The sequence below is a fragment of the Nerophis lumbriciformis genome, linkage group LG18 (assembly GCF_033978685.3).
Source record: "Nerophis lumbriciformis linkage group LG18, RoL_Nlum_v2.1, whole genome shotgun sequence".
In the NCBI taxonomy this organism is placed as follows: domain Eukaryota; kingdom Metazoa; phylum Chordata; class Actinopteri; order Syngnathiformes; family Syngnathidae; genus Nerophis; species Nerophis lumbriciformis.
Window position 1 is genome coordinate 26,678,417 of NC_084565.2, and position 25,678 is coordinate 26,704,094.

A 25,678-nucleotide genomic window follows, 5' to 3' on the forward strand; every position below is an offset into this window, starting at 1 on the left:
GATTCTTCTACATGCAACTGTCCCCAGATGACCTAACGCATACTGAAAAGAACACAGCAACCAACCTGATCCCGGCACCTCCTTGTGGCTTGAAACATAGCTTATCACTAATTCATGCTTGCGGGTGAGGAAGCTCAAAGCCCGGCACAACGCGAGGCTGTCCATATCCCTAGCGTTCTATTTCCAGGGAAGGGGCCTCTTCAATAACCTTTGCCTGCTTTGCAAGTCAAACAACCGCTTAAAAACCCGAGCCAACCCCTTCCCTATCTCGACCATGTCACTTAACCTCTCTTTGCACACAGCGACCATACCGAGATACTGTACACGTTAGGCAAGAAACTGCAAATAGTCTCATTAGTGGCAGTTACTTGTGTGTTCAGTGTCCACACCCAATTTGCACGTCTGTCACATTTGTCACTGCCTTTTCAGTCAGCATATGCACCTTGATGGCCTGATTAGCAAACATCAGTGAATGACAGTATGTCTGTCTCTTGCTGAAGGAAACCACATTCATTCCTACAAAGCAAAGAAGCAGCGTGTAAAGCTTGTAAAAGTTCAGGTGCACCTGAGATCAAAGACCAACAGAAAAAAATTGTGTTAAAAATAAATGAATAGTTAATCCAAATCTCTTATTTATCAATCATCAATCAATCAAAGTTTATTTATATAGCCCTAACTCACGAGTGTCTCAAAAGGCTGCACAAGCCACAACGACACCCTCGGCTCAGATCCCACATCAGGGCAAGGAAAAACTCAACCCAATGGGATACAATGAGAAACCTTGGAGGGGACCGCAGATGTGAGGACCCCCCCAATGGACGTCAGGTGGATCTAGTTAATAGTGTAAGAGTCCAGTCCATAGTGGGGCCAGCAGGAGATAATCTTGAGTGGAGACAAGTCAGCAGCGCAGAGACGTCCCCCGGGTCCCGACTTTGAACAGCTAGCGCGTCATCTGTGGTCACTTAATCTGTGCCCCCCCTCTCCACGCTGGAGGGGGGTGCAGAGCAGAAAAGAGACGGCAGATCAACTGGTCTAAAAGGGGAGTCTATTTAAAGGCTAGCGTACACAAATGAGTTTTAAGATGGGACTTAAATACTTCTACTGAGGTACCATCTTTAACTGTTACCGGGAGGGCATTCCAGAGCACTGGAGCCCGAATAGAAAACGCTCTATAGCCCGCAGACTTTTTGGGGCTCTGGGAACCACGAATAAGCCGGAGTTCTTTGAACGCAGATTTCTTGCCGGGACATATGGTACAATACAATCAGCAAGATAGGATGGAGCAAGACCGTTTAGTATTTTATACGTAAGTAGTAAAACCTTAAAATCACATCTTAAGTGCACAGGAAGCCAGTGCAGGTGAGCCAGTATAGGCGTAATATGATCAAACTTCGTTGTTCTTGTCAAAAGTCTAGCAGCCACATTTTGTACCAACTTTAATCTTTTAATGCTAGACATAGACATTTTTATAAATACGTTACAGTAATCGAGACGAGATGTAACGAACGCATGAATAATGATCTCAATGTCGCTAGTGGACAAAATGGAACGAATTTTAGCGATATTTTTTAATATTTAACTGATGTCAAGAATGTTTGGTGTACGAACACAACACGGACCAATACTGGCCTATGTCGTCTGAATCGGCCATCAGTTGGTCTTTTATTGGCTGTGGCACACAGTAGGAATACAACCAAATCAAAAAACAGCAACAATTGGGAAAAAAATAGCAAAAAGGCATAATGTAATAACATGCTAACAACGAAGACATGATAACAGGTATAAGTCATATCAGTTTAAACACGGCATGATTCATTTGTTTGCCAGTTGGATTTAAAGTGACTGTTTGCAACCTTTACGAGGCTGTAGCAATGTGAAGATAAACGGCATTAATAATAAACCAATTTAAAACACCCTACAGTGTTACTGTTTTAAATTACATGTATCTTAAAACTGCGATTGATAAACTGCTCATTTCATGGAGAGGCAAACTAGCGCTGGCTTGCTAGCCATCTCAAATGCTAACAAATACAAGAGACAACATATTTCCCTATTAATAAAGAAGATACTCCAATTTTGGTCACAATAATTGTTACATGAATTTTTTTATATTGTTACATCTATTTGCGGCTGCCTGGAAGGTGCTAACTTTTCAAAGTGTTGTAAGCCTATATCCAGCACTGTTCCTGTTTGAGCCCCAGGTACCACATTTGAGTTATGTTTTGTTTTCAGCTAATGATAGCAATTTGGCAAAATGTACCTTCTAACGTTAGCTATCATTAAATGGTAGACTATCATAACAACATGGACTGCAAATTGTTACTTGCTTCTCTGGGAGTACTACTACTAGTACTACTACTACTACAGGCCTTTCTTGGGCCGACAAACACTTTTTATTAAAAATAAAAAGTAAGTGTTAAAAAAAAACATTTATTTTTAAATGGTGTTCTTTTAAACAACCTAGGGTAACATAAGCTAAGTTTATGTATTTGTGGTTTAAAAATATAACTGAGCAAGTTGCAAACAGTCACTTTAACTTAGCCAGACTGCTTTCACCAACCGCACAAAGTGCTCTAAAAAACGGATTAAAAACAGTTTTAGTGTGAAAGCATCCTACACTATATTGCCAAAAGTATTAGGCCACCTGCCTTGACTCACATATGAACTTGAAGTGCCATCCCATTCCTAACCCATAGGGTTCAATATGATGTCGGTCCACCTTTTACAGCTATTACAGCTTCAACACATCTGGGAAGGCTGTCCACAAGGTTGCGGAGTGTGTTTATAGGAATTTTCCACCATTCTTCCAAAAGCGCATTGGTGAGGTCACACACTGATGTTGGTCGAGAAGGCCTGGCTCTCAGTCTCCGTTCAAATTCATCCCAAAGGTGTTCTATCGGGTTCAGGTCAGGACTCTGTGCAGGCCAGTCAAGTTCATCCACACCAGACTCTGTCATCCATGTCTTTATGCACCTTGCTTTGTGCACTGGTGCACAGTCATGTTGGAAGAGGAAGGAGCCCGTTCCAAACTGTTCCCACAAGGTTGGGAGCATGGAATTGTCTAAAATGTTTTGGTATCCTGGAGCATTTCAAAGTTCCTTTCACATGAACTAAGGGGCCAAGTTCAACTCCTGAAAAACAACCCCACACCATAATTCCTCCGCTGAGCCCTCTGTCCGTTTACGTGGCCTACCACTTCGTGGCTGAGTTGCTGTTATTCCCAAACGATTCCATTTTCTTATAATAAAGCCGACAGTCGACTTTGGAATATTTAGGAGCGAGGAAATTTCACGACTGGATTTGTTGCACAGGTGGCATCCTATGACAGTTCCACGCTGGAAATCACTGAGCTCCTGAGAGTGGCCCATTCTTTCACAAATGTTTGAAGAAACAGTCTCCATGCCTAAGTGCTTGATTTTATACACCTGTGGCGGGGCCAAGTGATTAGGACACCTGATACTTTTGGCAATATAGTGTATGCGCGATAGAGAAAATGCTTGAAAATATAATTTTAGCGCGTTTTGTCATTAAAATGCAAAACCATTGGTGCTAAGGGGCATCATTTTTTATATTATTTATTAATGAAATAAAGTGTTTATTCAAAGAAATACTTTAATTCAGCTTTGTGTTTTTGCACCTTCAAGGATTTTCTGAAAAATGCATAACAAAAGTAAAATCCAGTAGCCCAAACTGTGGCTAATAGACAACAAGTCCTTATGTACACCTCAAGATGACCTTTTCCCTGCCCCCATTTAACTGATATGTTTAACACTCCAAGGGTACAGCCGCTGCAAGCGAAACGCCTCACTCAAATCAAGAAGACTGAGGCCATGTCTACACTAAGTCATTTAACCCCTTAAACAAATAATTATTTAGCCTAACTCGGAGGTAGACACTGGAAATATGAAGGCGAGTCATCCAGACATACCGTGTTTCTCCTTCTTCTACATGTACAGACGCTTGTGGAAATCACACATGAATACCTTAAGAGAAAGCGATTGCAGCTATTTGGGATACAACACATCTCAGACGGCAGGAGAACTTTCCAATGTCCTGCCGGGTCAGCTGTGTTTATATTTAGCAAAAAACGTTGTCCATTTGTCGAAGGAGAGACAACGAGAATGCGAGCTCCCGTGGATGTGATAAAAAAGGTAGCGTGTGCTTTGTATTACCTGGCCGTCGAGGAAAACGGCGAATGCATTTGGACTGGCAAAGCAGACTGTATCAGTTATTGTCCGCCATGTATGTCGCGGACTCAACGTCAAGGTCCAGAGTATATAAAGTCACCAAAAACGAATGGACAATGAAGGTGAAGGCAAAAGAGTGAGGAGTGTCCTGACCAGATATCTAGATCCCTAGTTTGATGGATGTAAAATGTTCTTTATCACATTGTTTATGTGTCTAATAAAGATTAAATTAATTTATGATGGCTCAGGTGTGATTCACTACAATAGGGCCCCACAGCACACTGGATTCCAGTTACCGTATTTTTCGGACTATAAGTCGCAGTTTTTTTCATAGTTTGGCCAGGGGTGCAACTTATACTCAGGAGCGACTTATGTGTGAAATTATTAACACATTACCGTAAAATATCAAATAATATTATTTATCTCATTCACGTAAGAGACTAGACGTATAAGATTTCCTCGGATTTAGCGATTAGGAGTGACAGATTGTTTGGTAAACGTATAGCATGTTCTATATGTTATAGTTATTTGAATGACTCTTACCATAATATGTTACATTAACAAACCAGGCACATTCTCAGTTGGTTATTTATGCGTCATATAACGTACACTTATTCAGCCTGTTGTTCACTATTCTTTATTTATTTTAATTTGCCTTTCAAATGTCTATTCTTGGTGTTGGGTTTTATAAAATACATTTCCCCCAAAAATGTGACTTATACTCCAGTGCGACTTATATATGTTTTTTTCCTTCTTTATTATGCATTTTCGGCAGGTGCGACTTATACTCCGGTGTGACTTATACTCCGAAAAATACGGTAATTGAAATACCACAACACTGGATATTGTTCAGATAAGTTACATTTAAGAACTTGCACACAAAGCAACACTGGAGATGACTATTGCTGAATATGAATATGAATATGCTGAATTTCCCCCAGGGATCAATAAACTACTTTCTATTCTTTTCTATTCTATGACGTGTGCATTTTCCGCGCATGCGTACTAGGTCGCGTTGCGCCGGCGGACGCAGGGAGGCGGGGGTCTTAAACGGTGGCATTGTTGTGTGTGGACACGGATAAGGTTAGGTGTGATTTACCCTGGATAACCTTATCCGGCTTAGTGTAAACAGGGCTTGAAGGTTGGACCAAGGAATTATTTGCAAGCTACTCAGAATGGGGAGGGGGCAGCTAGTTTCTACAAAAAGCAGATTTTGAACAAGTGTGTAAATGACTGGCGGATGACAGGAGACTCGTGGAAGGAAATCTGATTGGTTATATTGGGAGACAAGCAGGAAGAGGGTGAGCGGCTGATAAAACTAACGTTGCGAAAGCCGGTCTGGGTGGCTTTGCAACTAACCAGGAAGTGCACAGACAGAAAGTAAGTGAAATAGTGGTGGTGGGTGAGGCCGGTTATTAAACTCACAACTCATAACTCCAAAGAATATGGAGGCCTGGGAATCCGGCTCAGATGTCAATGATAAACTCGGGTCTCATTCGTTTAGCTGGTAAAACCTGCTTCATAAGAGGAAAGATCAACACCCACAGGTTGGGCTAACATTTACTGGAGAAAGCAGGCAGAGGGGTTGGTTTTTTTCTCCTTATGATGGCCTAAACATGCAAAACATTCCTTCTTATGAAACCGTAGTCAACAAAATAATTCATGGTTTTAAGCGAATCTAATTCGTCGTATGAAACATCCCAACAAGATGTGAGAGCGTCCTCTCTCTGTAAAGAAATATGCAGTCACATTTTCCAATTAGTTCCTTCAATAAAGTCAGTGTTTGGTTATTAAACACTGCAAAATTGAATATGGTGAATGAAAAACCCCACAACTTTTATCGTCAAACAAGTTGGAATTGTCTTTTTAGGCGAGTGTGAAAAAAGAGTGTGTGTAATAAGACCACACGCACTCGCTTCCTTTTAGCTTGAGTAACTCTGACGTCGCCAAGCTGCAAAACCAGGAAGTGTAACAAAATCTAACACATGGCTTCAGAAAAGGACACTACAGTCGACGATGGCAGGCTTGATGTAAGGGGCCGGCGAGGTCTGCACGCAAACCAACACGGAAGGACGTCTTCCTGTGAGTCTGTGGCAGGCATGTAATAGAACCCGCTCTGTAATCAGATGACCGTCTCTCTGCTTGCTCAATGCCTATGTCCCCACTGTCTGACCCTCCCTCTTTGGCCTTATCGTTGCTCCATCTCTGCACAGTAGCCGTCACATCACCTCACTTCCCCTCCTCCTACTCCTCCAGAGCGCTGAAGATCCGCCCGTCCTCTTGTGATGTCCCACCCATCTCCACTACTAAATCAACATCAACAGAGTCACGCTGGTCACATGTCGCCGTCCCGACCACTCGGTCGCCGCTCTGCTTAATTAAAAGGCGGCTGTGGTCTCTGCGCTGGTTATTTTAGCAATATCGAAATAGGCAGTGTCCGTGTGACGAAAGCCTTTAATGAATGCGTGGTTTTGCATCAATACGTAAACGTCTAGCCTTCACCCCCAGCCTGAAAAACATCCCAAACGTCTCCCACTCACCCTAATTTGATCAGGTTGCGTTGCCCTCGCCGCAATAAATGTCCCAGAAGAGAACAGAAGAAGCCCCTTTACTCCCCCTGGACACGAGCACAACAACAGAACAACAACAGAGACGGGTCTGTGTGGCTGCATAGCCCGACTGGAAGCTGTGGTATACGGAGCAGCTGACCAGGGGAACCAGACACAAGGGAAGAAGTCAAGCTGCTAAAAAGTATTCCTATTCAGTGGTAGACCCAGATGATTTTACAATGTGGACTTTGAAGCAAAGCTGTAGGGAAACGCATGCCATAAAAGTCACACAACTTACTGTATGTGGGAATATTGACAAGTGACTTGAGGTTAGGAATAACACATGTTGCTTTTTATTTGGCTTTTGTACAACACTAGGCTGATGAGATAGCAATGGGATGGACTGGCTAGCTGCTATACGTGACGTCACTCAGCTGTTATAAAAGGGAGTGTATTTTGCATTTTATAGTCGTTAACTTGCTTTATACACGTGTGACCATTAAGAAGTGCCAACAAAATTTAAAAAAATGACACATGATGACAGTGGCTAACTTATTTCTACACGTTTGGTTGTAAAAGGGTTTTACAATGTTATTTAAAACATTGGCTGCACTGGTGAAAAAAAAAGGGCAGCAGTATTACCAGCTGTGATTTCCTTTTATCATGGGGAAAATTATTTGGAAACTAAAAGGTCATCCTAGATGCAGTACCAATCTTGTTAATCTTAGCATACATTTACATGAAGCGACAGAAGAAGTGAGTCAGCTCTACATGAAGAAATAAAATTATCACTGGAGGATTCAATCAAATGCCATTTGCATTTGCATTTACATCAAGTGTTAGATTGTATACCAACCAACACTTGAGTAAAAAAAAAAATTAAAAGCTGCGAACTGCCACGGCGACATCACGCAAAACTTGTCTTCTCAGTCTGTCGGAACCTGCTAGTTTCTGGCTATAGTGGTGCAGGCACAAACATACAGGAATATCAAACTGTATTCAGCCTCACCGCCAAATTGATGGGTGGTGTCTTGGACCAGCCCACAGCCACTGAAGTCCCCTGCAATTCCCTTGGAATCTATTGTTGGTAACACAGACGCACACACACATGCATGCATGCGTGCACACTTACGCACACAAACACATATGGCGTCCTAGTTTAACCTCTTGGTGGGATTTGCTCGAGCCAACTATACCCGCATCGTCCAAAGCGGCACCTTAAAAAGTGGCATAAAGGAGCGGAATCGGGGAAAGTTGTCGTATCTTTTGTATGTTGTAACACCGACCATTATTAAGCCACAACCATTTTTTTGTCCTTGCTTCCTTCTTCTGAGAAGCATACCAAACCATTTCAAGGTATTTGGGCGTCCTCGAGTAGGAAGCTCTGCTTGTACCCTCTTTGTGCCCACATTTAAACAAAACAAAAACAAAAAAACGAGTTCAACTAGTATGCTCAGCCCAAAAAAAAATGCACCTTGTTCCCATGCTCTGAAGGCGAGAGGGACATGACAGGTGTGTTTGGAGTCTGTTTTTAGCATGATGCTAGTGAGCAAGAGCGATTGGCCAGTGTCCAAAACACTTAGAAAATCAATGTTTTTTACAAGTACAGTACAAATATTCTAACTAGTTGGACCATTCAACATATTGGGGGTTTCTCAAATAAATAGAGATTAAAGGACACCTGCGCACAACTTCCTTCACTGTTCCACTTGACTAATAACCGTAGCCTGTAACAGCGTTAAAAAGAAGAGGGAATGAATGAGTGTACATGCAAAGCTGATGGCAGAAACGAAAGCTGCAAGAGAAAAGAAGCAGAGAAGCTGCTGAACACCGTCTCAACATTGACCTATTTGTCTTCCCTTGATTTATCTGCAATTGGGCCAAGAACTCTGAACTCTCACCAGCCCCGATGCTCCTGCACTGGCAACATGATGTGGGTTTCATCTCTCCTGCCTGACTCCCTTCTACTGTAAAGACAATGTGTGAGTGTGGGTTTGTAGTGCTTACCAAGTGGAGTGTTCCCCTATCTTCCTCCCCTGCCTGCCTGCCTGTCAGCCAGCTCTGCTGCCTCCGTCTCTAGGCAGGGCTCGAGCTTTACCAGACAGGAAACTTGCGAACGGCCCTTTTCATATAGGCAAGCCCTTGCCTGATCCCACACAAACACAACCCCCCCTTCCCCTCCAGCAACCATCACTACCCCGCCCCCTCTATTTTCAGCCCACAACTGGGATCTGCAGACGCTCTCCTCATTGGCCTGACAGCCGCTGACACGCCACACCTCCTCGCTGGGATAGGCTGGCAGCTTCTCTCCTTCCTGGATTGCCAGGGGCAAGGCACTCTGGGATGTGGAGTTCCGCGCGCCCGCTTGACCTGTTTTACAGCCCCGGTGGAGGACTACGAGACCCAGCTCCCTCAACCCACTCCCGCCCCTACCACCCCCGAGCCTGTTCTAACGTAAGCACTCCGGGGCTGAATTATAAACTAGAGTGTGTTGCTAGCAGGCTGCCAGGTATTTAAGTACAAGCCGTGCATGCACGGGCCCACAAAATAAAAACACTCAAAACACAGAGGTGAATCCCGCCATCCGCTCACAGTGGCGTGATATTTCACGCACACTTCAAACTCCTGACCTAAATAACGCCTCCTGTGCCCAACACCACAGCATGCCATGTACTGCACAAAAACTTTTATTATTAATTAATAATACTTCCTGCTCGCCCCCACCGCTCCGTCCTGTAAGTGCTTCCACCTGCCTGGAAAGTCTATAACTCATCCCGTAAACTTTATCTCAAGATTCCCCAGGAGGTAACAGACAATGCAGAGGAAGTATTATTAAAAAGAGGAACATTGCGACCCACCTCTCCTCTCAGGCCACCCCCCACCACCATCACCTCCTCCTCCCACTCTCCTCTGCTGCCCCTGCCTGCTCCCTCTCTGCTTGACAGGCCCAGGGCAGCCAGCAAGGGGGATGGCAAGCTGCCTTTAGCTCACCTGCGATGGCCGTGGTGGTGCTTGTTGTGGGGTTAGCGCAGCCCTCCACTCTTCTCTTCTCCGGAGCACTCTCTCTCCCTCGCTGTCCCCTCTGTTACTGCTGTGCAGCTTAAAGCTCCTGTATGCGCTAACCAAGCAGCAGCAGATCAACTCAATTCCCTTCCTGGTTTCTGGAGGGCAAAGAGGTCCCTCCCTTTCTCTCTCTCCTCCTCACCCACCCCTCTCTCTTAAAGAAACAGCCTCCATCTCCTCTCCCCTCCTCCCTCCCACGGCCAAGTCAGAAAGTAAAGTGGAAATTTCTCTCCCACGTCTCCAAAGTGGACACTTGCTAAAGTCATAAACTCAATCAGACAAATGATTAACCCATGCCTTCCCGCAGGCTGGTTTCACAATGAATGTCAACCAGCCTTTTTTTTTATTTTTATAAACCTCCCCTCTAAGGAGCTGCGGCAATCACATGTGCGGTTTAAGGTTAAATTAGGTTGTCCTGCCTTTTTAACCGCCTCATCTCTCCCTTTCCGAACAGTCGCACCCACCCATCCCACTGCCTGAGGTCATGGCGTCCCACCCCAAAAGCAAGCCATGGCAGATTCCAGCACACAGTGGGGGCTGCCAGCAAGCCCCTTTGCATTCCCTGGTTTGGCCCCCGCTCCTTGTACGTAATACCTGCCAAGCTCCAACAGGTGAGCTTGTCAGGGAAGACATTAGTAAGTAAGAGTCTTATCGCAAGTTCCCCTGTGCACATTTGCAGCTCAAACACTTGATGTTGCGCCACTTCCCAACCGCCCACCTACATACTGTACAAACACGCCCCCCCCACACTTGAGCAACTGAAAAGCAGATCGTACTGATGCCTGTATGCATTTTTAAGAGAACACAAGAAGTGACACACAGGTCAGATCACCTACCTACTAACCACGGGTGCAATGATGCAGCAGGCTTTGACAGGAGTTACAAGGCGGCGGTAGGCGGTAGTACCACCTGCTCCCAGAGGGTGCTTTTCTGCTGAGCAAACAAGGGAATTAGTAACATGTTTGGTATTGAACTTTTTGTGTCCCAGCTTGCTATACATAACCACAGTGATCGATTAGAGAAAACAGTCACAGTCTCAGTAACAGTCAAAATCTTGTATTTGTAAAATAATGTTACACACAGCTCCTATGTGGGACCTCAAAATAATATGGCAAAGCAAAGCAGTACCATCATATCCACTTACAATAAATTCAAATTTCAATTTTTTTTTAGGCAGTGCTTACCTTTTTTGGCGGAGAGAGAAACATTTAGAGCAGTGGTCCCCAACCACTGGTCCGGGGACCGGTACCGGTTTGTGACGCATTTGCTACCGGGCCGCAGAGAAATATTAAATAATTTATAAACGACTGCATTTCCTCCAACTAAACTTTCGCCTGTCCCACGAGACACACCAATAAGCTTGTTTATAGATGTACAGTAACACTCCTCTTTAGAGATGTCCGATAATATCGGACTGACGATATTATCGGCCGATAAATGCTTTAAAATTTAATATCGGAAATTATCGGTATCGGTTTCAAAAAGTAAAATGTATGACTTTTTAAAACGCCGCTGTACGGAGTGGTACACGGACGTAGGGAGAAGTACAGAGCAGTTGCGTCTCCCAGTCATACTTGCGAACCCTCCCGATTTTCCCGGGAGACTCCCGAATTTCAGTGCCCCTCCCGAAAATCTCCCGGGGCAACCATTCTCCCGGTTTCCACCCAGACAACAATATTGGGGGCGTGCCTTAAAGGCACTGCCTTTGCGTGCAGGCCCAGTCACATAATATCTACGGCTTTTCACACACACAAGTGAATCCATGCATACTTGGTCAACAGCCATACAGGTCACACTGAGGGTGGCCGTATAAACAACTTTAACACTGTTACAAATATGCGCCACACTGTGAACCCACACCAAACAAGAATGACAAACACATTTCGGGAGAACATCCGCACCGTAACACAACATAAACACAACAGAACAAATACCCAGAACCCCTTGCAGCACTAACTCTTCCGGGACGCTACAATATACCCCCCCCCCCCCCCCCCCCACCTCAACCTCCTCATGCAGGTCCCAAATTCCAAGCAGCTGTTTTGAGGTATGTTAAAAAAAATAATGCACTTTGTGACTTCAATAATAAATATGGCAGTGCCATGTTGGCACTTTTTTCCATAACTTGAGTTGATTTATTTTGGAAAACCTTGTTACATTGTTTAATGCATCCAGCGGGGCATCACAACAAATAATAATAATGTGTTAATTCCACGACTGTATATATCAGTATCGGTTGATATCGGAGTCGGTAATTAAGAGTTGGACAATATCAGAATATCGGCAAAAAAGCCATTATCGGACATCTCTACTCCTCATAGTAAGTTGCCATTTGTTATAGCTTTGTAACATGATACAATGCACATTAATAAACATATAAATTTGACAGATTGTAGCCAAAGGCTGATTTCCATCTGCATCTCATTGCAAAGGAACAAGCCCAGGGCTCCCACTAATTCAGCGTTATAGTGAGTTGTATTTTTCATGCACTTATTTATGCTGTATTTATCTGGCACAAGTGGAAAGCCGGTCCCTAAAAATAATGCCTACATTAAACCGGTCCGTGGTGCAAAAAAGGTTGGGGACCACTGATTTAAAGAACTGGAGAATAATTAAAATACTTTACTGGAGAATAAAGACAAAGATTACGATCTAATTGAAACTGGAAGTGAAATGAAGCTACTGCGGTTAAATACTAACCAAAACACTTGCTAATACCTTTGCACAAAAAATATAAAGGTATTAACACACGCTCGACCACAATAGTTACCAAAATATCAATAAGGTCACCAAAATTGATAAACAGTATACTTGTTCTCCACGTTAAGCATGCTGAGCTAGCAGTTGGCATGGTTTTGCTCGCAACCCTCAAAGCAAAGACGCTAGCTCGACTTTTTTGTTTTTATAATATTTTCTACTAACAACTTAATTTTAAGAACATACTGCACCGTTGTCGGGAGTATTTAAGAGAAGAGACTTGGGTAAAAGTACCTGCTAACGGAGAACGCCCATGTTTTTAAGAGCAGGCTTAAAGGGGAACATTATCACAATTTCAGAAGGGTTAAAACCATTAAAAATCAGTTCCCAGTGGCTTATTTTATTTTTCGAAGTTTTTTTCAAAATGTTACCCATCACGCAATATCCCTAAAAAAAGCTTCAAAGTGCCTGATTTTAACCATCGTTAAAATCCAGCGTCCATTTTACTGTGACGTCACATAGTGATGCCAACACAAACAAACATGGTGCATAGAACAGCAAGCTATAGCGACATTAGCTCGGATTCAGACTCGGATTTCAGCGGCTTAAGCGATTCAACAGATTACGCATGTATTGAAACGGATGGTTGTAGTGTGGAGGCAGGTAGCAAAAACGAAATTGAAGAAGAAACTGAAGCTATTGAGCCATATCGGTTTGAACCGTATGCAAGCGAAACCGACGAAAACGACACGACAGCCAGCGACACGGGAGAAAGCGAGGACAAATTCGGCGATCGCCTTCTAACCAACGATTGGTATGTGTTTGTTTGGCATTAAAGGAAACTAACAACTATGAACTAGATTTACAGCATATGAAATACATTTGGCAACAGCCCAATTTTCATCAATTAATATATTCTGTAGACAAACCCTCATGTCAGCAGGCCAGGGAAGCTAGGGTCGATATTCTTCTCTTGATCATCTTCGGTGGCACAAGGGACGGTGTGAGCCAAGACATCCAGGGGGTTTAGCTCGCTCGTCTGCGGGAAAAAACTGCTGCCAATCGCTTGCCGTGCTACCGGGTCCTTTGTCCATGAATTGCTCACACACTCCGGCAGATTCAATGGGGGTCTGGCGGCAGATTTCTTTGACTTTATCGTTGGAAATGCATCTGCTTTGAGTGTCGCAGGATATCCACACATTCTTGCCATCTCTGTCGTAGCATAGCTTTCGTCGGTAAAGTGTGCGGAACAAACGTCCAATTTCTTGCCAATTTCGCATCTTTGGGCCACTGGTGCAACTTGAATCCGTCCCTGTTCGTGTTGTTACATCCTCCGACAACACACCGACGAGGCACAATGTCTCCAAGGTACGGAAAACAGTCGAAAAAACGGAAAATAACAGAGCTGATTTGACTCGGTGTTTGAGAAAATGGCGGATTGCTTCCCGATGTGACGTTACGTTGTGACGTCATCGCTCCGAGAGCGAATACTAAAAAGGTGTTTAATTCGCCAAAATTCACCCATTTAGAGTTCGGAAATCGGTTAAAAAAATATATGGTCTTTTTTCTGCAACATCAAGGTATATATTGACACTTACATAGGTCTGGTGATAATGTTCCCCTTTAAGACCCACCTTTTTGATTTGGCTTTTACCTGATGTTGATTATTATATAGAAGTCATTTGTATTATACTTTTTAACCTATTAATTATGCAAGATTTTATTTAGTTATAATTGGGGGGGAAGGCGTGGCGCAGTTGGGAGAGTGGCCGTGCCAGCAACCTGAGGATTCCTGGTTCGATCCCACCTTCTACTGACCTGGTCACGTCCTTTGTGTCCTTCAGCAAGACACTTCACCCTTGCTCCTGATGGGTCGTGGTTAGGGCCTTGCATGGCAGCTCCCGCCATCAGTGTGATGAATGAGTGAATGTGGAAATAGTGTCAAAGTGCTTTGAGTACCTTGAAGGTAAAAAAGTGAGATACAAGTATAACCCATTTACCATTTATTTACTGGACTGTGATGAGGTGGCGACTTGTCCAGGGTGTACCCCATCTACTGCCCAAATGCAGCTGAGATAGGCTCCAGCACCCCCCGTGACCCCGAACGGGACAAGCGGTAGAAAATGGATGGATATATATACATATATTTTCTATTAATCTTCATATGTCTTACTTGTATTGTATTCTTTATCTCTATACATGGTTCTTACTATTTTTACAAGTTTTATTATTTTTATTTTCCAGCGCTCCTCAGGTGAGCCATCTGCATCAGGGGTTATCGGCCGTGCTTGTGGGGGCGCTTTTGTGTCAGCGTCCTGGTGGCCATGGTCTGATGACCTCCTGGTGCAGAAGGCTCCTGTGATAGTGTTTACTCATATGTCTCCTCTGTACTCAGACATGCAATCATTGGTCCATATACTTGCATATGTGTGTATGTTTGTGTTTGGTATCTGTGTCCGTGCATACATATGTGATAATGGGGGATATGGGTCACCGGTAGAGATGTCCGATAATATCGGCCGATAAATGCTTTAAAATGTAATATCGGAAATTATCCTTTTTTAAATTTTTATTAAATCAACATAAAAAACACAAGATACACTTACAATTAGTGCACCAACCCAAAAAACATTCCTCCCCCATTCACACTCATTCACACAAAAGGGTTGTTTCTTTCTGTTATTAATATTCTGGTTCCTACATTATATATCCATATATATCAATACAGTCTGCAAGGGATACAGTCCGTAAGCACACATGATTGTGCGTGCTGCTGGTCCACCAATAGTACCAACCTTTAACAGTTAATTTTACTCATTTTCATTAATTACTAGTTTCTATGTAATGTATGTGCAAATTCCAAGCTGCTGTTTTGAGGCATGTTAAAAAAAATAATGCACTTTGTGACTTCAATAATAAATATGGCAGTGCCATGTTGGCACTTTTTTCCATGACTTGAGTTGAAGTATTTCTCTTATTTTGGTAAACCTAATTGTTACATTGTTTAATGCATTCAGCGGGACATCACAACAAAATTAGGCATAGTAATGTGTTAAATCCACGACTGTATATATCGGTATCGGTTGATATCGGAATCGGTAATTAAAAGTTGGCCAATATCAGAATATCGGCAAAAAAGCCGATCGGACATTTCTAGTCGCCGGGGTATTGTTTATAACTTTGTAAAGTACTTTGCGTTGCATTTATTTTATGTATGAAAATGGCTTTATAAATAAAGTTTGATTGATTGATTGATTGATTAAATTGATAGAACAGATAACAAGCTAACTGTTAGCATGGTTTTGCTCGAAACCCTCAAAGCTAACACGCTAGCTCGACTTTTTTGTTTTTTATCATACCCTCACTGGATATTTTCTACTAACAACTTAATTTATAAAACATACTCCACCATTGTCGGGAACATTTAAGAGAAGAGATGCGGGTAAAAGTACCTGAGAGAAGGTCTGGAAGAGTAACTTGCCCGCCTGTCGAAGACGGAAGTGATGTTGTCCTCCATTGTTTTAGAATTAAGCAGAATAAACAGTTAAATATGTATTTTGTAAAGCCGGCCACACTTATAAAGCTCCGAAGTGACTATTAACCCAGTATAAACTAGTTTTGCAACAGAACCGTAGTAGAAACATTGTCTTTTTTTGGTCATAGGTTAACTGTGGTTGTAGACTTCTAGCAATTGCAACATAAGCTATTTCCTTTCGGCACTTTCGCAACTAAGTTAATCTTCACATTATTTTATTTTAATATCCGTTATTTAATACCATTTATTACAATGGGACACTAAACTTTTCTTATAAGTTCCACATTAAATGTGCTCCTTTAAAAACATGATTCCATCTAGAAATAAATACTGCAAAACAAAGCATTACAATACAGCACCACCCCATCATATCCAATTACAATAAATTCAAATGCAAACTTTTTTTTAGGCAAGACTTACCTTTTTTGGCTGAGTGTGAAACATTTAGAGAACTGGTGAATAATTATAAGACTTTACTGGAGAATAAAGACAAAGTTTACTATCTAATTGAAACCGGAAGTGTAATGAATCTAATGCGTTCTCCGGTAGTTAAATAAATACTAACTAAAACACTTGCTAGTACCTTTGCACAAAAATATAAATGTATTAACACACGCTCGACCACAATAGTTAGCTACATCTCAATAAGATCGCCAAAATTGATAAACAGTATACTTGTTTTCCATGTTAAGCATGCGAAAGCTATTTCCTTTTGGCACTTTCGCAACTAAGTTCATCTTCACATTTTATGTTAATATATGTGATTCAATACAATTTATTACAATGGGACACTAAACTTTTCTTAAGAGATCCACATCAATTTTAAAACATGATTCAAGCTAGACATAAATAATGCACACTCCACATTATGACATACATTCACAAATAATTTTTTATTTTTATACATTATAACCATTTCCAACACATTTTTATATTTCGAAAAAATGACTATTTTCCTTGTCATTTCCATAAATCAAACTCAATTTGTAAATTAAGACTGCAAAATAGTCCTGTAATTTTTGTATATTTGCACACATACAAGTGACGATGCATCCATTTTGCTCTGAACTGAATGCACATTGTTTGGTGGAGGTTGGAGAATAGAGGGCAGCCAAAAAGCAAGGAAAAATACAAGCGCTCTAGCAGTAACAGCAGGCTAGCGACACCACCACCGTGTAACCGACACTGAACCGGGTTAGGATTCTCTGCCTAACCCCATTTTTTTTGTACTACGTAAATGTTTGCTTAAAGCTTAGGTTCCACTAGAAGTCAGTTTGTAATTATACTGCAGCTTGGGTAAAAGGTGTTCGCATTTAAGCCAAAGTCCTCCCCCAAATGCACAGTCCAATTCTGCTGGCTTTGTCCCGAGAAAGAGAGAGACACGCTTGCAGTGCGGCGGGAACCAAATACACTTCAGGAAAGGGTAGGGAAAGTACAGATCAACGACAGAGAAGACAAAGTATCAGCAAAAAAACAAAAACAAATGATTGAAGTTTCATATCGATACTACAGAGGGTTCTCGTCAACACACCAGCTGATCACCCGCACCATGAAACAAAATACAGGTACAGTAATAAGAAAGATAAACCATGCTATAGCATCCCGTGAATGCATTTTGATCACTGTTTTGTCAATAGTATTTCTAGGCCTCCGCAGTGAGTGCCTCCCTCCCCCCATTAGAGGGCGATTGAAATGTATGAGGAAACAACACGGCTGAATGAAACATATGATACACTGTTCACTAATGTGCAGAAGTGGAAACCAAAGAAAAATCTATCAGGCATTGATAGTGCGAGTACCCTCTTTGGTTTGTGACTTTGTTCACAAAGTGATCCTCAGAGTGAGTACACCAAAAAAAAGTGACTCTAGGTGTGCCCATCTCCCATTCAACTCTATCCCCAACAAATGTAATTACAATATGGCAAATCCTTTCAGGTCGTTTGACAACATGAGTGAGTAAATGACAATTGCTGCAGTTAGCCTACAGTATTAAGATTACGCAAGATAATATGTGTCAAATCTCCACAGTGGGTGAATTATTAAAATATAACCCACCAGCCATCAACTGTTGCCATAGAAAAGATTCGTACAGAACATCTAATATAAAACAATCACATACTGGCAGCCCCTTAGCGCTAACATCCACTCCCCTGCAGCCCAATGGAAGCATGACACTGGCCTGGTGAAGCGGTGGTCTTACATACAGTACGACCACTCGAGAGCCCTGCTGCTGGTGAAGAAATACATGAGAGGAAGCCAGAAATCGTTTGAAGCCCAAAAACAAGACAAAAGTGCCAAAACGTGTGTGACGGCCTGAGTATGTACAACATAACTTATGTGTATGCAAGCAAAATAGACCCAGAGGTAAGGCAGTGCTGACGTGAGGGCGCGGGGGGGCTTTCACTCAGTGCTGCGGGTGGGAGTGCTGGGCTGGTTGAGACCCATGGTTTTGCACAACCAGCCGGCAAAGTCCACTTCTTCCACTTCAGATCGCTTGATGAATATGTGATTCTGAAGGGAAACCGTAAAGGAATTGAAGATTATTTGAATTCAATAAACCACAAAAAAAACATCGGAACATTGAGGGACTCACTATCAGCATCTTCAGATCGGCTCTCTCGGCTGGATTTTTAATCAAGCTGCAAACAAACATGATGCGTAAACACCACAATATCATAAAGTGACTGCATGCACAATAGCCCTGTTTGATGGACAAAACCATCCGCTATTTATCAAGAGGGCTGAGAGTATAAAATCATTCTAAGGTACCGTATTTTCCGCACCATAGGGCGCAACGGATTATAAGGCGCACTGCCGATGAATATGTTCGACCTTTTTTCATATATAAGGCGCATTAAAGGAGTCATATTATTATAAAAAAAATTCTAAATTGAAAACACTTCCTTGTGGTCTACATAACATGTAATGGTGGTTCTTTGGTCAAAATGTTGCATACATTATGTTTTACAGATCATCTTCAAGCCGCTTTCTGACAGTCGCTTCCGGATGCGCCGTTTTGTGGGCGATCTTATTTACGTGGCTCACTTTCGGCAGCGTCTTCTCCCCGTCATCTTTGTTGTAGCTGTGTAGCGTGCAAGGACGGGAGTGGAAGAAGTGTCAAAAGATGGAGCTAACTATTTTAATGACATTCAGACATTCTTTACTTAAATCAATAACGGAGCAGCATCTTCTCATCCGGAAACAACAACAACGCCGGAAATGTGTCCTGTGAAAAAACGTCTAAAAGTTCCTTGGGTGAATAATGTAAACTCACTACACCGGTATGTCTTAGTGCTTTCATGGCAAGTTTACTGACAGATATAAGTAAGTACTTTATATTAGAAATGGCAAAAGCGGAGGATGAATGTCACATAAGAAGATAGAGAAAAAGAAGAAGCTTATCGACTACGGTGTCAGCACGGACTACAAAGTCGGACGCGCGCAATTTTTCAGGATTTATGCACATCCCAAATACAGATCAGCAGGTACCAGAAAGTAAGAAAAGTTGCTTTTGAATAATATTGCAAAACAAAATGCCAGATAATATGTCTTACCTTATATACACACCATAATAATACTCGTATGTTTAATGCGCCGACAATCCATCAAGCGGTGCGGCTTCATAGCTTACCAAAGTCGCACTAAAACATTTTGATAGATTTTTGAGCGCCGTGGGTAATGTTCTATATTTTCGATAGAACATATAAAATGTTGGTGTTGCTTACTTGAGTCATATTGCCATCATAGTGCAGTCTATACGTATCTCCTATGTTTGACTGTCATCTACTGGTCACACTTATCACTACACCATGTACCAAATAAAATTGCTTCGAGGTGGGTAAGCAAAACCAGAATTATTCCATACATTAAGCGCACCAGGTTATAAGGCGCACTGTCGAGTTTTGAGGAAAAAAAAGGACTTGAAGTGCGCCTTATAGTCCGGAAAATATGGTAATAAGTTTGATTAGACAACCTTGCCCCAATTAATGCCTTGGTGAATAGTAAGTGCCACCCCAAATACAAACTACCCTCTGACAGAAATGAATCACATTATCTAGGACTTGCTTCATTGATAGCACACAATATGCTGGCTTAGTAGGAAGGCTCAGTGTATGTTTGGGTCATTGAATTTTCTTTTCATGAATTGAAATCGATTAAAAAAAAGAAGATTGGTTTATTTGAATTTCATTTTAAAATGCAAAAAATAAAAGTTGAAAACAAAGCGTTACTTTTTGGTGTGAGAGACTATGTTTACACCGCAGGCCAAAGTGGCCCAAATCGGATTTTTTCCTGCTGATTTTCTTTATCAGACTCCAGTATAAACGCAAACGCACCCCAATGTGGCCTTGACGTCACTCGCATGCGCAGTTCGATGAAGTGAAAACAAAGGAGGTTGCTCGGATTCCGTAATTGAACAAGTAAGTACTACTAGGACTACTACTTTGCAGAATAAAGTCGCCACACCTTGAAAATGTATGTTTTTTTTTAAACTAGAAAATAAATTAAAGTAATATAATGTATGAATAAATATATATATAGCGTAATATATTTGAAAGGGATTTAATCTTTTTATGGGGGTTAGGTAGAGGAGACATGGACATCAGCGTGGATCAACGTTAGCTTCATTTTTTAACTCACGTACGTAAACAACTTACGCAATGTACGTAACATGTAAGCAAATATGCCACAGCACACATGTCAATTCCGGTCCTTTAGCAATCGCTATTTCTTTAGAATCAAAGTATGTATGTACGTATGTATATAGTGTATGTGTTTATGCACTCTTTTGATGCACTGAACATTCGGCCACCAAAAAAATACTTTGCTCATTGTAACCGGATGTTGCAATGATGTATCCACTTCCGCTGGCGGCCCTGGGCACACAAATGACGTAGCTCGCCCAAAGATGACATAAAAGTCCCAATCAGGTTGCATTTACATTTTAAACTGATTCAATCAGATTTGAACTACCTCTTAAAGTTGCCCAAATATGATGCAAAAAGATCAGATTTGAAGCACTTTGGAGCATTTAGACTGGCGAAAAATATCCGATCTGTGTCTGCACACCAATTAGATTTGACCCAGATTAGATTTGGTGTGCAGTGTAAACAGGGCCAAAGAGCATAACTACATCTAAAAAAATGTTTTGATTTTCATTTTATACTTAATATGACAAACATTTTAATCCATAGCAAACAGAAACAAAGAAAAACAGACCAAAGCGCCCGTGACTCTGGCTAACATGTCTTCGGAGACCTACAGAAATGATTTTAGACATGGCACGAGGACTGACATCTACAGAAATCTCTATGAACATATCAACAAAAAGAGAAAAACGGACCAAAACAAATGTTTTTTTATATTCCGACACCGAAACCGGAAGTAGCGATTTGAAAACCGAACAATGAAAAAATACTTTACGGTAGTGTTGTATGGTGCGTGATCAAATAATTTTTTGCCTTCCCTTTTGTGTATTATGTGTGTAGAGATTTCTGAAAATGTTAGTCCTCGTTGTGCCATGTCTAAAATCAATCGAAGACATTTAGCCATGCTTTGTTTTTGAATTTTCTTAAATAAATAAATGTCAAATAAATAATTAATATTCCTTTACAAATGATACACTAAAATAGAGGATTTAATTAATCCAATGCAATTGCATATGAACTAATGGTGACACATTTTGTGTGACAAACGCACCCTTAAGCTCCTTTTTAGAGCTCACTATGTATGTCCTAATTTGTGCATACGTACAAGATTCATGCCATAACTCACCATTTTGTGACAAAGTCTTGAAAGTCGTTAGTGAATACGCCAAGTGGCAGTTTAGGAGGAGGCTGAGAAGGAAACAAAAATCGAAAGATAAATACAAATATGCTAATACATGAAATTGTTACTTCGCGCATTATAAGACTGGTGTGTCTTTTCAAACCTCATTTACTATGTAGTCCAAAAGTTCAAAGATGGCCATAGCAGGTCTACTGTCCATCCCATGTCCTGTATGCAGCACATATGCACATGAAATCCAATAACGCTCTCTAAGCTAGTACACCACGGCAAAATATGAAAAAAAAAGTAGTTTTTTTTCCCCCACCGCTTACAGGCCTCCCTGGTGGTCTGGGCTTCTGCATGTTGCTGTGAGGCTCTCCCTCTCTCCCGTCCAGAACAGCCCGTCCGAAGATGCCCTCCAGTTCTTTGGCATCTGGCGGGGGGATGGGGTAGCGGCCGATCGCCAGCTCCACAAGGGACAGGCCCATACTCCACACGTCGGACTGAACCGAGTAGTGAGTGCCCTGCAGTCTCTCCGGCTGTTGAGGTAACACATGATCCATACATCAAAGGGAGAGAATGTAGAGGAACAGGTGGGGTGTACAAAACGATAGACGCTAAGATTATTAGTCTATATGTCTATATTATTTATCGGTGTTTTGTCCTTTTGCTCTCAATCTAATTGCAACTTAGGTTGCAGAAACCTGACCATATGGAAAATGACTGCAATTTCCAAAACTAAATCAGAGTTTCTTTGGCTTGCGATGTTGTTGTTTCCGTTGTTTCTAATTGTTTTATTGATTGTTATAGTTAGCAGGTTCAAAGGTGACAACCACAAAACTACGTAACATTTTGGATATAGGTATAACTTTTTGAGTCACTTGGCAGATGAACAAATGGACATGAACACAATTACAGTTGTCCTTCACATATGGCTATAAATCAGTTCCGGACATGATCGTGATGAATACATTTCTGCAAAGTAGGAATCCAACCATCCATCCGGCGGTGTGGGTGGGGGGAGGGAGACACTTAGGAGGAAGGCAGGGTACAACTTGGACCAGTCGACATCCCATCACAGGGCCAACACAGATACACAACCATTCATATTCACATTCACACACTAGGGCCAATTTAGTGTGGCCAATCAACCCATCCCCAGGTGCATGTCATTTATCATAAATCAAATATGTTCATAGCTATAGCATGAACACCTGTTTACGACCTTCCAAATAAATTGTTCAATATTATGACATCCCTCTAAACATGAAATAATACCCTTGAGTTACCTTGCCACTCTTTTAATCCATTATAGTAATGCTGCCTGAGGCTGAGCCAATCAGTGGTCACAATACTGAATAGCGCGCTCTGATCTATTTGGTCTCTAGTGTGTCGTATTGATATTTTTAGTTATTTTAGTCATTTAAAATAAAATATTTGAAGTCCAATGCAGCAAGGGACGACTGTATAGCATTTCATTAAATATAAAAATGACTTTTGTTGAGTTTGTTATTGGGATTTGGTTTCAATACTTAAAAAGTAACTTCCCTCTACTATCAGTCCATTTGCAAGTATTGTGTAACTTTCTCCAAGCTTGTATTTGGCTAAAAAGGTGTTAGGGTAATGGGCTATTTTCAAATTCAATTGTTTCTTTTTGGACTCCAGAGAAGGGAAATACTTTTAAAGGTGTTCTTTTATGCAAAAGTGACAGAAATATGTGTCTGTAGAGTCTGTTTATGAGCACCAAATTTGAGAATAATGTCATGTCCTTCATTTCTTTGCTCTATTTTTGAAATAGTCACTTTTGGAATTGCAGCTTCTTTTTTTAAATTTTTTTTTAAGAACGACACAAAATTAAAAACCTTTCCCTCTCATGGACATGATATTACCTCTGACTCTCCCCGAGCTAAGTGAGCCTGCCAAGTTTATACACCCACCACTTCACCAAGGACAGTTTTGTAAATTACCGGGCACATCTTAAAATAAAGGCACAAATCCGTCAATCAGCTACAGACAATGGGAACTGTACGTTTGATCTTGTTGCTTATCTTCAGCGACTACGCTAACCTAGCACGATGTTGCTGTCAAAATGTGACTGTGATGTTAGCATTGTAGCTCATACACTGTAGCTATACTAGTGTTCCCACTTCTTAATAGGGATGGGCACTGAAACCCGCTTCCATAATGGCACCGGTGCTGATTTACACGGCAGTCACTGGACCGAAAAAAGAAGCAGCTGTCGGTGCCTTATTTCTGTAATAAAAGAATGAAGACTCAGTCACCTGCAACAAGTGCTCAGCGGTGATATTGTGCAAGTAACATTTTGTAAGTAATGTCGCGTCCTGACAGAAGCACACAGTGTCTGACAATCTTTTTAAGCTTTATTACCGACGTTAACATGCCAATAGCAGCCCTTATAACGCTGTTAGCACGGCAGCTAGCCTAGCCAATATCCACAACAACAACACAGCCATTCTTCATTACGCACCATTGAGTGAGCGTGGTTGCATTCAGGAACACCTGGATTTTTAAGAATCAAACATTACAACTCAAGTAATTTTTTGCCCGTTCTGTATTGTCGCATTAATAATGACACTTTATTGTAGATGTTACTATTTTTGAATGTATTACTTAGTTAAAGGTATGTATATATCCATCCATCCATTTTCTACCGCTTGTCCCGTTCAGGGTGCTGGAGCCTATCTCAGCTGCATTCGGGCGGAAGGCGGGGTACACCCTGGACAAGTCGCCACCTCATCACAGGGCCAACACAGATAGACAGACAACATTCACACTCACACACTAGGGCCAATTTAGTGTTGCCAATCAACCTATCTATACATATATATATGTATGTATATATATATTATATATATATATATATATATATATATATATATATATATGTATGTATGTATATGTGTATATATATATATATATATATATTATATATATATATATATATATATATATATATATATATATATATATATATATATATATATATATATATATGTATATATATATATATATGTATATATATATATACATTAGGGATGTCCCGATCCAGGTTTTTGCACTTCCGATCCGATACCAATATTGTTTTTGCACTTCCGATCCGATACCGATACTGACCGATACTGGCCTATCTGAGCATGTATTAAAGTTTAAAGTTATTTAGCCTACTTAGTTGTCAGAATCATGTTGAAAAGGGTTTTAGTACTCTTGATAACAACTAGCCAGCTGAATTAGGGGAGTTTGAATAATACACAATGGTTGGTAACAAGAAACTGACCTGTTTATTCAAGGATAAACACAAAATAGACAAAATTATACATGACAAACAGAAATGGCATCATTGAACTAGGGCTGGGCGATATGGCCTTTTTTTAATATTGCGATATTTTAAGGCCATATCGCGATACACAATATATATCTCGATATTTTGCCTATGCCTTAAATGAACACTTGATGCATATAATCACAGCAGTATGATGATTCTATGTGTCTACATTAAAACATTCTTCTTCATACTGCATTAATATATGCTACTTTTAAACTTTCATGCAGAGAAGGAAATCACAACTAAAAAAATTACTATTTTTTTCATACGGCGTTGATGTGGAAATGTTTGCCTCGGCATTTTGATGGTGTGGGCGTGTGGCACCGAATGGAGATAAGCGTCTCGACAGACGTTACAATATTTGAACAATGATGACGAAAACTGTTTTCTCTGTCGTGTCCGTGTGTCGAAAATTGTTATGCGCTTTTTAAATTTTTTTTTATTTTGTGCGTGGCATAGATTTGCCGTGCGCAGAGGACGCTTGAGCAATGCGCAATTGCACAGGCGCGGACCTTCGAAGGAAGGTTGCTCGAACGGC

At 41.3% G+C, this 25,678-nt stretch overlaps 2 protein-coding genes across 4 annotated transcripts in view; both read right to left on the bottom strand.

The window, feature by feature from the left end:
- zbtb7a (zinc finger and BTB domain containing 7a) overlaps positions 1–9,865 on the bottom strand; it is a 33,088-nt gene extending 23,223 nt beyond the window's left edge. Inside the window, exon 1 of one of the 2 annotated variants that reach the window (XM_072915086.1) lies at positions 9,728–9,865. The gene's annotated coding sequence lies outside the window, so the exon portion shown is untranslated. Of the gene's footprint in view, positions 1–8,743; positions 8,893–9,727 lie in introns of those variants that run through there. The other variant, XM_061977909.1, reaches the window with a different exon arrangement.
- A 7,040-nt stretch (positions 9,866–16,905) lies between these two features.
- map2k2a (mitogen-activated protein kinase kinase 2a) overlaps positions 16,906–25,678 on the bottom strand; it is a 35,237-nt gene continuing 26,464 nt past the window's right edge. For both annotated transcript variants that reach the window (XM_061977924.1, XM_061977923.1), the window contains 5 exons: positions 22,123–22,336; positions 21,961–22,025; positions 21,804–21,865; positions 18,625–18,670; positions 16,906–18,542 (listed from right to left, as the gene is read on the bottom strand). In XM_061977924.1, the coding sequence (XP_061833908.1) occupies positions 18,432–18,542; positions 18,625–18,670; positions 21,804–21,865; positions 21,961–22,025; positions 22,123–22,336 (498 nt within the window). In that variant the 3' untranslated portion in view covers positions 16,906–18,431. The remainder of the gene's footprint in view (positions 18,543–18,624; positions 18,671–21,803; positions 21,866–21,960; positions 22,026–22,122; positions 22,337–25,678) is intronic.